The sequence below is a fragment of the Lactuca virosa genome, chromosome 7 (genome assembly GCF_052849685.1).
Source record: "Lactuca virosa cultivar CGN04683 chromosome 7, Lactuca_virosa_CGN04683_v6, whole genome shotgun sequence".
Taxonomy (NCBI): Eukaryota; Viridiplantae; Streptophyta; class Magnoliopsida; order Asterales; family Asteraceae; genus Lactuca; species Lactuca virosa.
In genome coordinates this window covers 185,988,693-186,003,765 of record NC_136432.1, presented here as the reverse complement: position 1 = coordinate 186,003,765, position 15,073 = coordinate 185,988,693, and the positions used below count along the sequence as shown (strand labels likewise).

Below are 15,073 nucleotides of genomic sequence, written 5' to 3'. Positions count from 1 at the left end.
CATCGCCAGCCCCTCCGCTGCCTTCCTCTTCCGGATGTGCTCCAGATCAATCTCCCTCTCCCTAGCCCTGACAATCATGGAATCCAGGGTAGGGCAAGCTGAGAAACTGACATGCTCCCGGATGTCATCTCGTAACATATCATGGTAGCGGGTCCTCCTCATGTCCTCATCACCCGCATACTGGGGCACCAGCAATGCCCTCTCCCGGAACTTGGCGGTGATCTCCGCCACAGTCTCCGTAGTCTGTCTCATGTCCAAGAACTCCCTGGCCAGCTGCTGAAGCTCCACAGCTAGCGCAAACTCCGCCCTGAACCGGGTCACAAAATCCGGCCATGTCATAGCCTCAACAGCCGAGGCTCCCAGAGAGTCACCAACCGACTCCCACCAATCTCTGGCCCTGTCTCTCAAGCATCCTGCTGCATACCTCACCTTCGACCCCTCGGGGCAGAAGCTAGTCAACTGTGCAGACTCAATGTCTGCAATCCATCGTCTGACAACAATGGGGTCCTTCGCCCCATGGAAATCCGGCGCACCGCTCCTTCGGAAGTCCTTGAAGGACAGTGTGCGCGATCCTGACTGGCTGGCCGCCATGTCACTCCTGAATGCCCTGAGGCGATCCTCCATCAACTCAATGATCCCTTCCTTGATCGACCCGAAGATAACCGGCGTCGCATCAAGGATACCCCTCGTGATCTCGGACGCGATGAACTTGCGTAACCCATCATCCACATGCTCGGATCCTGCACCCGAGCCCGATCCTGACCCAGATCCTGAACCTCCTGCTCCATGTCGCGTGACCACCATTCTGAAAATAAACGTACGAATGTCAGGGTCATATATACTCTCGGAGGTCTCGCACACTTTCCAAGTTTCCAGGTTCCATCTAGGCCCTCCTTGATTCGAGTACGGGTCCTCTGCTTTCAGTAGTACGGGCCCATACTACCTTCTATCTACCCGTACTTTCATCAATGATTGCTTCGACTTCACCAAGTCTCTTTTGCCGATACCCTTTCCACTGACCTCATCCTAGGCTTTCCTAGGGCACTCTCCGACCTACCCTCCGCCATCAGCTGCACTAGGAGTCCCCACCACTTCCCCCTAACTAACTTGCGGATACTGTTACATATCTGTTCCTTAGCTAGTTGGAGGTGGCCAGAACCCCCATAGCACAAAGCATGCAGCATTCGTGCATTGGGTAACCAAATCAGGCATAACCTACACAGGCCATCCTACTGCTGACTAAACAGTCCTAGCATACAACTCATACAACAAGCATATAAGGCATCCTCCTAGATCCTTAGCCCTAACTAGCATGCAATTCTCAGAATCATATATCAGGCACACAAGGCATCCTCCTAGATCCTTAGTCCTATTCTAGCATGCAGTTTTCTGAATCAAAACCATATAGCATAACATATCAAGTATGGGTATCTTGGGGAAAACTTACTTGAGCCCGGCCGGTCGCATGCATCACACACTTCGTCTTTCTTAAAATCCTTCCATTTAGATTTTAGAAAACCATTTTTCCTTGTAAAAACCTTTTAGCCCCTCAGTTTGAGTCCAGACACCCCCGAGGGTGTGTCCGAATCCCTCAAACCAGGGCTCTGATACCAACTTGTAACATCCCAATTTTCAGGTCCAAAAATTTCTTTTTAATTAGCCGACTCATAAAAACATTCATAAGAAAATACTGTGAAAACACATCATCTCATAAAACTATGTATCATATCTGAAAACCCAAGCCATAAAATAATAACATATCAGAGTACAATCCCAGAAAGCTCCATGCGAAAATCATGTGTGTGTGTATGTGTGATGCGATGCTACGCCGCCGGCTCCTTCCCCTTAGACGAAGAGGTACCTGAAACCAAAACCGAAACTGTACGCACAAAGCTTAGTGAGTTCCCCCATCATACCACATACCATACAATATCCTCGGTATCTTTCAACCGGTAATCATCGTCAGTATCTTTCAACCGGTAATCACCATCGGTATCTTTCAACCGGTAATCATCATCGGTATCTTTCAACCGGTAACCATCATCGGTATCTTTCAACCGGTAACCATCATCGATATCTTTCAACCGGTAACTGTCATCGGTATCTTTCAACCGGTAACTGGGGACTATTCCACCCCCTACCACTAGCATACAACAACAAGATATAAGCATACAGTCAGGCATATCCGGGTACTGACCTACCCTTCGGTCCTAAGGACCGCTATCAGGGAAACCAATCCCTATCATACACGTAACATATCATACAAATAAAACTCATGACCCAAGCATGTAACCAGACCAAGATAATTATCACAAAGACAATCATCTTCTAAATACTCCTCTTTGGTGGGCCGGCATTGTGGCCTTAGACCCACCCCTACTGGAAGGTAACTCACCTCGTACGGGAAGCTGCTGATAACCTGTGCGGGAAACCTCCGTCCACTGCTGCTCCGGAAATCCTCCGGCTACAACCCCCACAAAACACTCAGTTAGAAACGGATATCTACTCTTAGGGTAAAATGACCATTTTACCCCCAACCAAGTCCAAGTCAAATTCAACTTCCAGTTGACCCGACTCGCCGAGTTGGGCCGTCAACTTGTCGAGTCCCTTCCCTTTACTCGTCCTTATCCACGACTCGACTCGTCGAGTTTGGCAACGACTCGACGAGTTCCCCTTCCTTACGAACATCAATGAACCTTCATCCGACTCATCGAGTCGTATGAACACTCGTCGAGTTCACCTTCAACTGATGAACAAGTCCTGACTTCGACTCGCCGAGTTGTATGAACAACTCGTCGAGTTCATCTTCAAACATAAGGAGATTGCCTTGGACTCGCCGAGTCTGTTCTAGCACTCGTCGAGTCCCATGAACTCCAGGTCTACAATTAAGTCCAATGCGTTGGGTCACTCTTTCTGTCCTGCTACAACCCTTCTAACACCCAATTGAGTCCTTTTGACCCTCAACATATATGGGACTCAAAGCCTTGGACTCGTCGAGTCCCAACAACGGACTCGCCGAGTCGATAACATCCACACCCTAAATCCTCGATTTCAGATGTACAACACTTGACCAAATGATAGATCCAAGCCCCTAAGCTCGATCTAGCACGTAAAGTTACGAACTTTACGTGCATGCATGGAACTTTTGAGCCAAAAAGGCTCTAAAATGGCTCTAGAGTTGCATGGGGCCTTCCTTGGGTACAAAAGCCTCATATTAGGGTTTTGTCCAGTCAGAGCCTACTCGTCGTGTCCGGGACCCGACTCGACGAGTCCATCACTTAAATCCCGCGCCTCATCCCGCTTCTACTCGGCGAGTTGGTCCTTCAACTCGCCGAGTCCAAGGCCAAAAATGCAAAATACTTAAATAAAAATACATACCAAGAACCAGGTGCTACAAAGGACAACTGACTATGTCTTAATCCATACTCTCGGATTAATGACAGTTGACTATGTCCAATCCATACTCCCGGACTAAGGACAATGACTATGTCTAATCCATGCTCTCGGATCAATGACATATACTAAAGTTCTATTCTCTGTGTATAACTCACTCGTACTCGTAAGAAAAATACTACCCAATATTGCTCATAATTAATTTAGGTTTACTCTTTATCCTAAATCATCATATATAATCAGGTATGTTCTTTAACACGTATTTCAGGCAACATCAATTAACTCGCACATAAACATATAATTAATGCTTCAATCAATACTTGTATTAAAATCATGTTCATGAAAGGGACTATGCACTCACTTGATAAGGTGGTGACTCGGTACTCGGACAGTGCTTCGTTTACTTTAAAATAATTTCCTTCGACGAAACCTAGTATTATTACCACTACATTTTAGTCTAATATTTACCGTGACTAATTATTATTAGTCTTATTATTATTATTATATAAGCGTTTAAACAATACTTTCCAACCACTATGTACAGACAGAGCCAGACATAAAACACCGGGGGGCAGGACCATTTTGGCATATAGCACTTCTGAAATCCAACAACCCTATGCGGCCCTTTAAACCAGATTCCCCGTACCACGAGTAGTTAAAAAGATATTATAACGACACTTATATAAGTCATAATAATAGCTCAAATATTTATTATAAGTTCATAATAACAATACTAATTTTAAATATAAGTTATATTAAAATAGGTAAGCATAACTTACTTACAAGGGGGTTTTAGCTAGGAGTCGGGCTCTGCAGGGGCAGAACTTCGTCGCTGAATCTTTCTAAGAAAGATTCGTGCAGCGCTTCAGCGCTCACCTTACTATGCTAAAACTACAGAAAGAGAAGTCGAATCACGAGGGACCGAAATGCTCGGGGGATAAGAAGAGAAAGACTCTTGAATCAAGAGAATGGTGCAAGAAATATGAGAGCCCAAGCCTCTTATTTATAGTAATTGAATTTACAAAAACTACCCTCCATAATTACTTAATGACCTTATAGTTATATAAACGACTAAACACCCCTTCATAATACTATTTTAAATAGATTTAACGATATTTGTACTAAACTAATGTCGAAAGTACTCAACACTAGTCTTATAATAACCGCATCGTCGATACCTTTCTAATGATATATACATTTGGATATATATATGTGTACGTATATATGATTAATACGTAAATATGCTATTATAATTTGTAACTCATTCATACGAACTCCATTTTTGACGTTCTTTATATCCACGCGTTGGTATTTACGAGTACTACAACTTTCATTTAGACGCCGTCAGCTAATTCTCATTCTATCTCAGATTTACAAAACTGTATCAAATTTATCGCGTTTGAAGAGTAGGGACCAAGTTTCGTCCATATCTTTAACATACGAGCTGTACTCTCGACATTCTTTATATCCACGCGTAGGTAAAAACAAGATCTAAAACTTTCATTTAGACTCCATCGGCTAATTCTCGACCGATCTTAAATTTAACAGTAGGAATAGATTATACTGTTAAATGTCCGCATAAAATTCATAACTTCTACATAAGGACTCCGTTTTCGTCTGTCTTTTTACCGTTGAGTTCCTATTAATGAGATCTTCAACTCTCATTTAGGTCGTGTAAGCCAAAAACCGCTCGAACTAAAATTCGAGTTTCGGGTCGTGCACTGTTATGCCAAATCTTAGAAAATTCATAACTTCCTCATACGAAGTCAGATTTGGGCGTTCTTTTTTTGTATGTTCTCGTTTTAATGTATAATACAGATTTTGTTTAGATCAATAAGGCTAAAAAGTCTTCTACCGTAAATTCACTATTTATGTCTCCCGGTGCCGTGCCGGTTTTGCCGTAAAACTTCGACGGGCCATAACTTATTCGTTATAACTCGGATTTCGGCGTTCTTTATATGTACGGAACCCTTGTAAAATATACTACAACTTGGTTAAGATTAATCCTTATAAATAATCCTCCATCAAAAACTCATTTTTTATGCTTATCATTTCTAAATTGACTAGCCTGGATCTGCGGGCGTTACAATTATCTCCCCCTTAGGATGATTACGTCCCGGAATCATCAACGAAACAGGACTCACATGATGACTCCATATGTTATCTCTTCATCCTAAGTAATAACCGTAACTTTGATGTTTCTTCGAACGAGTATCTAACTCTAAGACTTCCTGACTGCAGGCGGTGCCCGATCTTGGACCCGCTCCCTATCTCACGTTGGACTCCAATTTATGATCTTCAAGTCACAATCTCGATCCTTACTGGAGACTCCTTCTTCTTCTTGACAAACTTAAGAATAAATTCTTTGATTTCTATAATAGATTGATGTGCCTCGTTCTAATGACCTCTCGTCGTATGTTGCAACACTTAGACTCAGGTCTCTTAGAGTCAAATTCCAGAACAGACTATACCTTCCTTCATGTTCTAATGTGATTTAATCACATCGTAGCACGTAGCACTTCTAACTAGAAGTTTCTTACTTTAACAACGATCACAATCGCTTTGACTATCTTTTACTTCAATCTTCTGGCTTAAGTCGGATGCTACATCAAACTTGGCTCTCTGAACCACGTAACATACTCATCTTAGTCGGACTCGATATGATATGACCTCTCGGGTCAGAATAATAATCATCTTCTCAATCATTACCGAAACAATGGTAACGACATACTCGAATAAAACGAAGTCAATTACTAGCTCCTTAGTAACCTTGTGACTTTCCCTAATCCAAGTGTGAGTCCTGTGCTTCCGGTAGTATAGGCCTCTACTGCCATTCACACCTACTCATACTCGTCCCAAGTATTGTCTCGCAGCTTTCCAAGTTACTATCACAAAAACAATTTTAACACATAAAAATGTGTCTAATCAATCATAAAATTTTCCCTAGACTCTACTATGACTTCTTCCATGCGTATCTTCAATCATCAATTCTACTTCAATTCGGTTGGTGATGGAAATGTCAGACGATGGAATAACTTCATGGATTATACCAAAAATCTTTCTTTATGCAAATCGAAAGTTTACTTCTCCCGTACTAGATGTATTATTTATTAGATGCATTCTAAAGGCAAGATACCACTCTTATGATATCTTCCGATAAGTACCATTCAGTATCGTAAGCCTTCTCATTTCCTCCATTTACTCAATTCGCTACAAGTCTTCACCATGATGTTCTGTACACCAAAACAATCGTTTGGTGTATTGAGACAAGAATAAAGATAGAGGAAGGTTTAGACGCGTATTCCTCCTTATTACCTCGAAAAATTATATGTAAGTTCTAATATCGTAATTAAACGTTTAGAAATCTGAACACATAAAATTTGCAGATCCGGTCGGCAACAGACCATAGATCCGATCAAACGATAGCATAAAACATCACAAATTATTAAGCACATAAAAGCATCTTAGGCATCTTCCTTAATTAAGCTAGTGCTTATGTCTATTCAGGCGTACTTCCTAAAATATATTAGACACACTCCTCACGATCATCGTTTAGCATTCTAAGTTTAAGTCTAGATATTTACCAAAATTGTATGGTTTTAAAAATATTTACCAATTTTATACAAAATCAAAATTAAAAGGTAAAATAAAAAAGAAGGAAAATTGAATTATTAGGGTAATTACATATTTCGTTTTGTTCACATTTGGATAAAAAAAATTTATTACATATCTAGGTAACAAATTTGTTAGAAATGTTCACATATGACCATTATGACCGATTATAACTTGCTACAGTCGGTCATAATGGTCATATGTAAACACTTGATAAGAGAAATTACTCAGATGTGAACAAAACGAAAAGATAATTACCTTGATAAGTCATATTTCCTTTAATTATTTATCGTGTTCTCAATTATACCAAATTTTAGTCTTTAACCTTATAGTTATCATTGACTTAGAAATATGATATTAAAAAGTCAAAATTCAAATTTCACTCTAAAATTTGTTTTAACTAAAATCATGTCAATAGAAAATATGAGTCCAGAAACCTTACTCAAGTCTCCATCATTTCTCTTATCTTCGTTATATTTTGATAGAAAGATAAGTTTTTAATGTAGTTCCCATGGTCAACTTAGAATGCCGCAGAATATATCCAATTATATGAATTATTTGCAGAAGAAAAAGAATATACTCAATAATATGAATGATTTATAGAAGAAATAGAAAAATAAAAGTAAAAAATAAAATATAAAAGATCTTTTCTTTATGGATTGCACCAAAAATCCACCACCCAACCAGCTAAGAATTTCGCCAAATCTCCAAAAAAGGAAAAAGAAAATAATGTTAAACTAAGAAGGTCGGTCTTAAATTCACATGTAGCTGATCCCGAACGCTGCAAATTGTGGTGGGGCAGTAATCAGTTCATGGTCCCATCACTCTTTCTATAATGAATAGGGCCCTAATCAATATCATAAAAGTTAGGAATTTCATTTTCATGAGTCTTTTATCTTCTAATTTGGCTTTTTCCTGCTGATACTTAAGTATTGTGTCTCTGAAGATTATGGGTTTGAAGAGGTGTTTATGGAGGAGATAAAGAAATAATCAACCAGAATTTTTCTTTTGTTTTGGCAAGAGGGAATATAGTTCTTTATTGACCCTTATCTTGTTTTCTGCTTAAAGATGCTGCCTTTCTCTAGAAGAGAATCGAAACCTGCGGTGAGCTGTTCTTTTTCTTGATTTTTTCTGGGTATCCCACCTTTTTTCCTTATGAATTTGATATATACTGTTTGATACCAAATGGGATTTTAATCTTTTTGACTCTTTTTGGGGTTTATGTTCTTGAATTATTAGGTTGAAAGGTTGAAACTTTGTTGTAATTCCCATGGGTTGATTGATTCAAGGATCTTGATTCTTTAGAGTTCGCATAAAGAGGGAAATTGAAAGAAAAGAATTGTGAAAAATGTCATCTAGATCGACAAGCAGAACCCATTGTTCGAGGAGCAGTTCTTCACGATTGAAACGCGATGCTCGTGTGGTTTCACAAACCCCAATTGACGCAAAGCTTCATGGCGACTTCGAAGAATCCGAAAGACAGTTTGACTACTCTACTTCCATTGACGTCAACGCATCAACTTCAACCAGCAATGTCCCTTCATCGACTGTATCAGCTTACCTTCAGAAAATGCAAAGAGGAAGTCAAATTCAGCCTTTCGGATGCATGATTGCAGTCGATGAACAAACCTTAAGCGTGTTAGCCTACAGTGAAAACGCCCTCGAGATGTTGGATTTAGCTCCACATGCAGTTCCAAACATCGAACAACAAGAAGCTTTAACTTTTGGAACAGATGTCCGTACCCTCTTTAGATCTTCAAGCGCATCCGCTCTTCAAAAAGCAGCGAACTTTCCAGAAATTAATCTTCTCAATCCTATATTAGTTCATTGCAGGAGTTCAGGTAAGCCGTTTTATGCAATTTTACATAGAAACGATGTGGGATTGATCATAGATTTGGAGCCTGTGAATCCCGCTGATGTCCCTGTAACAGCTGCTGGAGCTTTAAAGTCTTATAAGCTTGCAGCTAAAGCGATTTCAAGATTACAATCTTTACAAAGTGGGAATATATCCCGAATGTGTGATGTTTTGGTTCGTGAAGTGAGTGAGTTGACTGGGTATGACCGGGTTATGGTTTACAAATTTCATGAAGATGAACATGGTGAAGTTATTGCAGAGTGTCGAAAGCCTGATCTTGAACCTTATCTTGGGTTACATTATCCTGCAACTGATATCCCTCAAGCTTCAAGATTTCTTTTTATGAAAAACAAAGTTAGAATGATTTGTGATTGTTTAGCTCAATCTGTGAAAGTGGTTCAAACCAAGAATTTACCTCAGCCTTTGAGTCTTTCAGGGTCTGCTTTGAGAGCTCCTCATGGATGCCATTCACAATACATGGCAAACATGGGGTCCATTGCATCTCTTGTGATGTCTGTCACCATTAGTGATGGTGATTATGATGATGAAGAAGATGATGAGAACGAATCCGAAAGTGGGATAAATCAGCAAAAAGAAGAAAAGGGAAAAAGATTATGGGGTTTAGTTGTTTGTCATCATTCAACTGCTCGATTCGTCCCATTCCCTTTGAGGTACGCGTGTGAGTTTTTGATTCAAGTTTTCGGTGTTCAAATAAACAAAGAAGTCGAATTAGCTGCTCAATTACAAGAAAAACACATCTTGAAGACACAAACTGTACTTTGTGACATGCTTCTAAGAGAAGCACCAATTGGAATCATGACACAATCGCCTAATGTCATGGATCTTGTTACATGTGATGGTGCTGCTCTTTACTACAAAAACAAGTTTTGGCTTCTTGGAATCACCCCTAAAGAATCACAAATTAAAGATATAGCACATTGGCTTCTTCAAGAACATGAAGGGGGGACAGGGTTAAGTACAGATAGTCTCATGGATGCTGGATACCCGAATGCTTTAGTCTTAGGAAAAGCGGTTTGTGGAATGGCTGCTATCAAGATTACTTCAAAAGATTTTCTTTTTTGGTTTCGATCACATACTGCAAAAGAAGTGAAATGGGGTGGAGCAAAACACTATCCGGATGATAAAGATGATGGAAGAAAAATGCATCCGAGGTCATCATTCAAGGCATTTTTGGAAGTTGTCAAGAATAGGAGTTCACCATGGGAAGATGTGGAAATGGATGCCATTCATTCTTTACAATTGATTTTGAGAGGATCTTTACAAGATGATGAGGACAAGGGTGGTGATGATAATGATGATGATGATGATAATGATAAGAAGATTGTGAGTGTTCCAACCGTTGGATCGAGCATACAAAGGGTTGATGAACTGCGTGTTGTGACTAATGAAATGGTTAGGTTGATTGAAACCGCTTCGGTTCCTATATTTTCGGTTGATGGGTATGGAAATATTAGCGGGTGGAATGATAAAATAGGCGAAATTACCGGATTGCCATTGGACCAAGTAGTTGGTGTCCCATTGGTCAACTTGGTTGTCAATGATTCGATTGATAAAGTCAAAGTCATGCTTTCATCCGCCTTACATGGTAACCTTCTTTGTTCCTACTTTTAGTAATTTGTTTCTTTAATTAAGATTAGTACTTACATAACTATTCTAAATAATTCAATTGTTAAAGTAATGTTTGTCATTACCCAAATCTAAGTATTCATTTCTCAACAATTTAATGGAACATTTATGGTATTTGATTGTAGGCATCGAGGAGAAAAATCTTGAAATCAAACTAAAATGTTTCGGTAGCCAAGAAAAAAATGACCATATTACCCTCGTTACAAACGCGTGTTGTAGCCGCGATTTGAATGAAGTGATAGTTGCGGTATGCTTTGTGGGACAAGATTTAACGGCTCAAAAGTTAATCACGGACAAATACACAAAAATGAAAGGCGATTATTCTAGTATTATCCGTAGCCCGTGTCCACTTATTCCACCAATTTTCATGATGGATGAATATGGTAAATGTTCCGAATGGAATGAAGCAATGCAAAAAATTACGGGGTTACGGAGGGAAGAAGCATACAATCGTATGCTTATTGGTGAAGTTTTCACCGTTGGTAGTTTCGGATGTCGGGTCAAAGGCGAAGATTCTTTGACCCGACTCAGAATACTGCTAAACGAGGTGATTTCGGGGTTGGATGCGGATAAATTGATGTTCGGTTTTTTTGATCAAAATGGTAAGTATGTTGAAGCGTTACTTTCGGCTAACAAAAGGGTTGATAAAGATGGAAAAATTACGGGGGTTTTGGGGTTTTTACATGTAACAAGCCCCGAGCTTCAACATGCCATGATGGTGCAACGAAGGTCCACACAAGCTGCTTTGAATAGTCTTACAAAGGTGACCTACTTGCGCCATGAACTCAAGAGTAGTTTAAATGGGATCAAATGTATTGAGGATTTGATGGAATCATCGGAGTTGGGTAGAGAGCAAAGACATATTTTGCGTAAGAGCCATTTGTGTAGAGAACAATTAGCACAAATTGTCGATGATGCGGATATCGAAAGCATTGAAGAATGGTATGCTTTTTAAAATTTTATTTTACGGTTATGTTTTTTATGTTCGCAGACAATTTTCTGCAAAAAGGTTATTCTTCCAGCAAAGCAAATCCTGAGCTGGCCCACACCATCATGTCCCTAGAACATTAGGTGACAACAGCCTGGTAGGTGGATGGTACAAGAACCACCTAACAGACAGTTGTCACCTTGTCCTTTGGACATTAGGTGACAACTGTCTGTTAGGTGGTTGGTACAAGAGCCACCTAACAGACAGTAGTCACCTCAATGGGGACCGGTTGGTGGGGTGGTATATACTATAATAATATATACCTTTTTTTGGTACCTTTTTGTCTTTTATGGGTCAATTTGTGTGAATGATCTTTAATGTGTTGTTGTGATGTGTTTTCAGTTATACGGAGATGAAATGTGCGGAGTTTAAACTTGGTGAGTCTTTAGAGGTGGTTTTAAATCAAATCACAAGTTTGAGCCGAGAGAGGAAAGTGGAGGTGGTTTATGATGCACCCGATCAAGTGTTGTCTTTGTGTGTATTTGGTGATAATTTGAGGCTTCAACAAGTTCTTGCGGATTTCTTGTCAAATGCTGTCAACTTCACTCCTGCATTTGAAGGATCTTCGGTTGTGTTTCATGTAACTCACAAGATGGAACACATAGGAGCCAAGATTCAAGTCGCCCATCTTGAATTCAGGTGATTAATCTGTTAAATTATCTTAAATTATTATTCACAATCTGTTAACACAAAGAGTGTTTGTGAAATGACAGAATTACCCATCCGGCACCGGGGATCCCAGAGAAGTTGGTTCAGGATATGTTTCTCCATAACCGAAGTGTCTCAAGAGAAGGGCTTGGACTTTACATTAGCCAAAAGCTTGTTAAGATCATGAATGGAACTGTGCAGTATCTTAGGGAGGCTGAGAAAGCTTCTTTCATAGTTATGATTGAGCTTCCAATAGCACCCTCATTGACATCTGACAACAAACGATCAAAAAGAGTCGTATAACCAAAATGGGAAAGTTTGATTGGTGGAGTTTGTGTAATCTGCTTCGTTTTTGTACAGAAAAAAAGGGATGGTGATGAAGAGTTACATACAAAACCTTGAGGAGCTTCAAATTTGTCGAATTTGTTGTATCAAGAGATTTTGAATGATGTTTATGATGATGTACTATAGTCTTGTAATCCATTCTTTATAATTTTGTTTTTGTACATGATGATTACCTGGATCATCGCTTCAATCTCAGTCTCATTAATACCTGAAATGAATCGGTTAGCTGTAGTACATGTGGAATTTTTAATTTTTATAATTTTCTAAATCTATTTTTCTTTGTCAATACTTAGTTATTTATTTATTTAGTGATTAGTGAGTGATGGATTGTTAAATCGGAGTAGTTAAGAATAAGATGGTTGATGAAAATGAAAATTTAATTGGTAGGATTGGGTAAGTGAGAGAATGTTGATTGTTACTTGTAATTAACTAAGAGCATCACAATGCATGGTGAATGGACGAGAGAAAAAGATGAGTTGACTTTGAACGTTGGTTTAAAGAATTGTGGGGATTGTGACATGGATTTGGATTGAATGAACATTGAAGTAAATGCCGGTGGGGATCGTGACATGGATTTGGATTGAATGATACCATTGAACCGGGATGAATGGAAATGACAAAAATGGCCCCATGATTTTTATGAATTATAAAAAATAATCAATATTTTGTTGTTTAAAATTTTGATCATTTGGTACGAAATGGGTAATTATCATTATTGAACCACTATATCTCGGAACATGGTTTCAGATTATCTCAAAGATTTCAACGAGACAAAGTATGGATTCACAATGAGAGGAGATGGTGAACCATCTGAGTTTAAACTTTAAGGTCTATGTTCTATATATCAGAATAACCAATAGAATGAAACTAATGAAAGATACACACAAAAATCAGGTTCATGGAAGAAAAAAAAAACACATGTTACAATTGTTTGCTTTACTTCGTTTGTGCAATACAACTTCACTGGGACGCTGCTCAATCATCTTACTGAACTGATTTTACATTTCAAAATTTTCTCATGTACTAACTGTTAGGTGGCCATTCATAATACCTCTCAAATTAACCATAATTTTCTTCCTTATTTGGAAAATATGGGAATCCAAAAAAATGTCTGCATGAGGTTTTATCAGTCCAAGAAACTAAAACCTAACTTGAATACAACATGTGCATCTACAAAAGGGTTAATAATGTGTCGCATACGTAATTTGGGGAGCTTGTCTACAATCCGGACCGTTCCGGATTCCACGGACAAGAAAAAAAAAGTTATTTTAGAATTTCAAAAACAAATCTAAAATCCGATGTATAATTCTGGAATTTTGAGTAAGTGTTTCGTTTGTTACTCAAACGTGACAAAACTTTAAAGAGAGAGATACAATAAAAGGACTTGAAATTTTATGACATTTGATTAAAAAACGGTAATAGTAGACTTCGAAATAACCATTTTAGACATGAGTCAAGAGAATTATTTGAAATATTTTTGGTTCAGATGAAAAAAATACACATCAATTGTTTTTAAATGAGACTACACATTAGAGTTGATGGGTACCATTCGCCTCTCCTGTGTGTTGTATGTTGCCACGTATTGTTAATAACTTTTTCTTGAACTTATGATGGAATCTTGACTTTCCTATTGATTGTTTTTACCATGGTTTTAAATAGCGTTAAGCGTGAATTTGCGATAATGTCAAGCCAAGTTTTTACGAGTCGTAGCAAACCACGTCGTTTGTAAGGCGTAACTTAAGACAACAAATTTGTATATATATATATATATATATATATATATATATATATATATATATATATATATATATATATATATATATGATTGAGATCGGTTGAGAACTCAAAGTTTCCCGCAAACTAAAAGTAGAGCGTTGGATCAAAAGTAATTCGTTAACGACATGATCGTCATCTTACCAATCTCATTTAATGTTTAATTTTTTCTGTTATTTAATATATTAATATAAATGTCTAAAAATTTATATCATAAATCAAATTTTCAGATTTTTCTAAAAATAGTATTTTTCGTTTTTTTTAAATGCAGATTTTTTAATTTTTTTATAGAAAACATGTATTTTCGAAAAAAAAATTGAAAAAAATAATTTTTTTTTTTAAAAACCGCATTTTTTTAAAGAGAACTGCATTTTTTTCAAAAAAAACTGCAAGTTTTTTAAAGAAAATTACATTTTTTTTCAAAAAAAACTGCATTTAAAAAAAAAAAACTTTAGATGCATATATGCATATTTTTTCAAATGCATATATTCATATTTTTTATACTATAATATTCGTAAGTAGATCATAAAAAAAAACTCATTTTATTAACAATCTATAAACACAATATAATAAGTATTTTATTCGATACAAAAAAATATTAAAAACAAAAAAATGTACAAAATTTCAAAGCGTTTTATGTCTGCGTGTCAATATTTCCATATTTTTCTTCAATTTATCATCTTCACCTCTTCAATATTCACCACAATTTCTTCCAAATCTACAAATAAATTTTAAAAAAAATTGATTGATACAAAAACACTCACAAAAATACATATGTGATTAACATATGAATCACAGACGATTCACGTATG

The 15,073-nt window shown here is 37.9% G+C and overlaps 1 protein-coding gene across 2 annotated transcripts; it reads left to right on the top strand.

Moving 5' to 3' along the window:
* Window positions 1-7,726: 7,726 nt before the first annotated feature.
* Window positions 7,727-12,774, top strand: PHYC (phytochrome C). Of its 2 annotated transcripts, none has more exons than XM_079058492.1 (5): window positions 7,727-8,140; window positions 8,245-10,466; window positions 10,633-11,449; window positions 11,838-12,134; window positions 12,209-12,774. In XM_079058492.1, exons 2-5 carry the CDS (start codon window positions 8,354-8,356, stop codon window positions 12,444-12,446), a joined length of 3,465 nt encoding a protein of 1,154 aa, XP_078914618.1. In that variant the 5' UTR covers window positions 7,727-8,140; window positions 8,245-8,353; the 3' UTR covers window positions 12,447-12,774. The 2 variants fall into 2 exon arrangements, with proteins under 2 accessions (XP_078914618.1, XP_078914617.1); XM_079058491.1 differs by having other exon boundaries at window positions 7,728-8,109.
* The last annotated feature ends 2,299 nt before the right edge of the window (window positions 12,775-15,073 follow it).

What these genes read in the sequence shown, in the direction of transcription:
- PHYC (XM_079058492.1), top strand. Translation starts at nt 8,354, where the DNA reads ATGTCATCTAGATCGACAAGCAGAACCCATTGTTCGAGGAGCAGTTCT. An exon ending in GCTTTCATCCGCCTTACATG is followed by an intron (nt 10,467 to 10,632) that starts GTAACCTTCTTT and finishes ATTTGATTGTAG; the next exon opens with GCATCGAGGAGAAAAATCTT. An exon ending in ATCGAAAGCATTGAAGAATG is followed by an intron (nt 11,450 to 11,837) that starts GTATGCTTTTTA and finishes ATGTGTTTTCAG; the next exon opens with TTATACGGAGATGAAATGTG.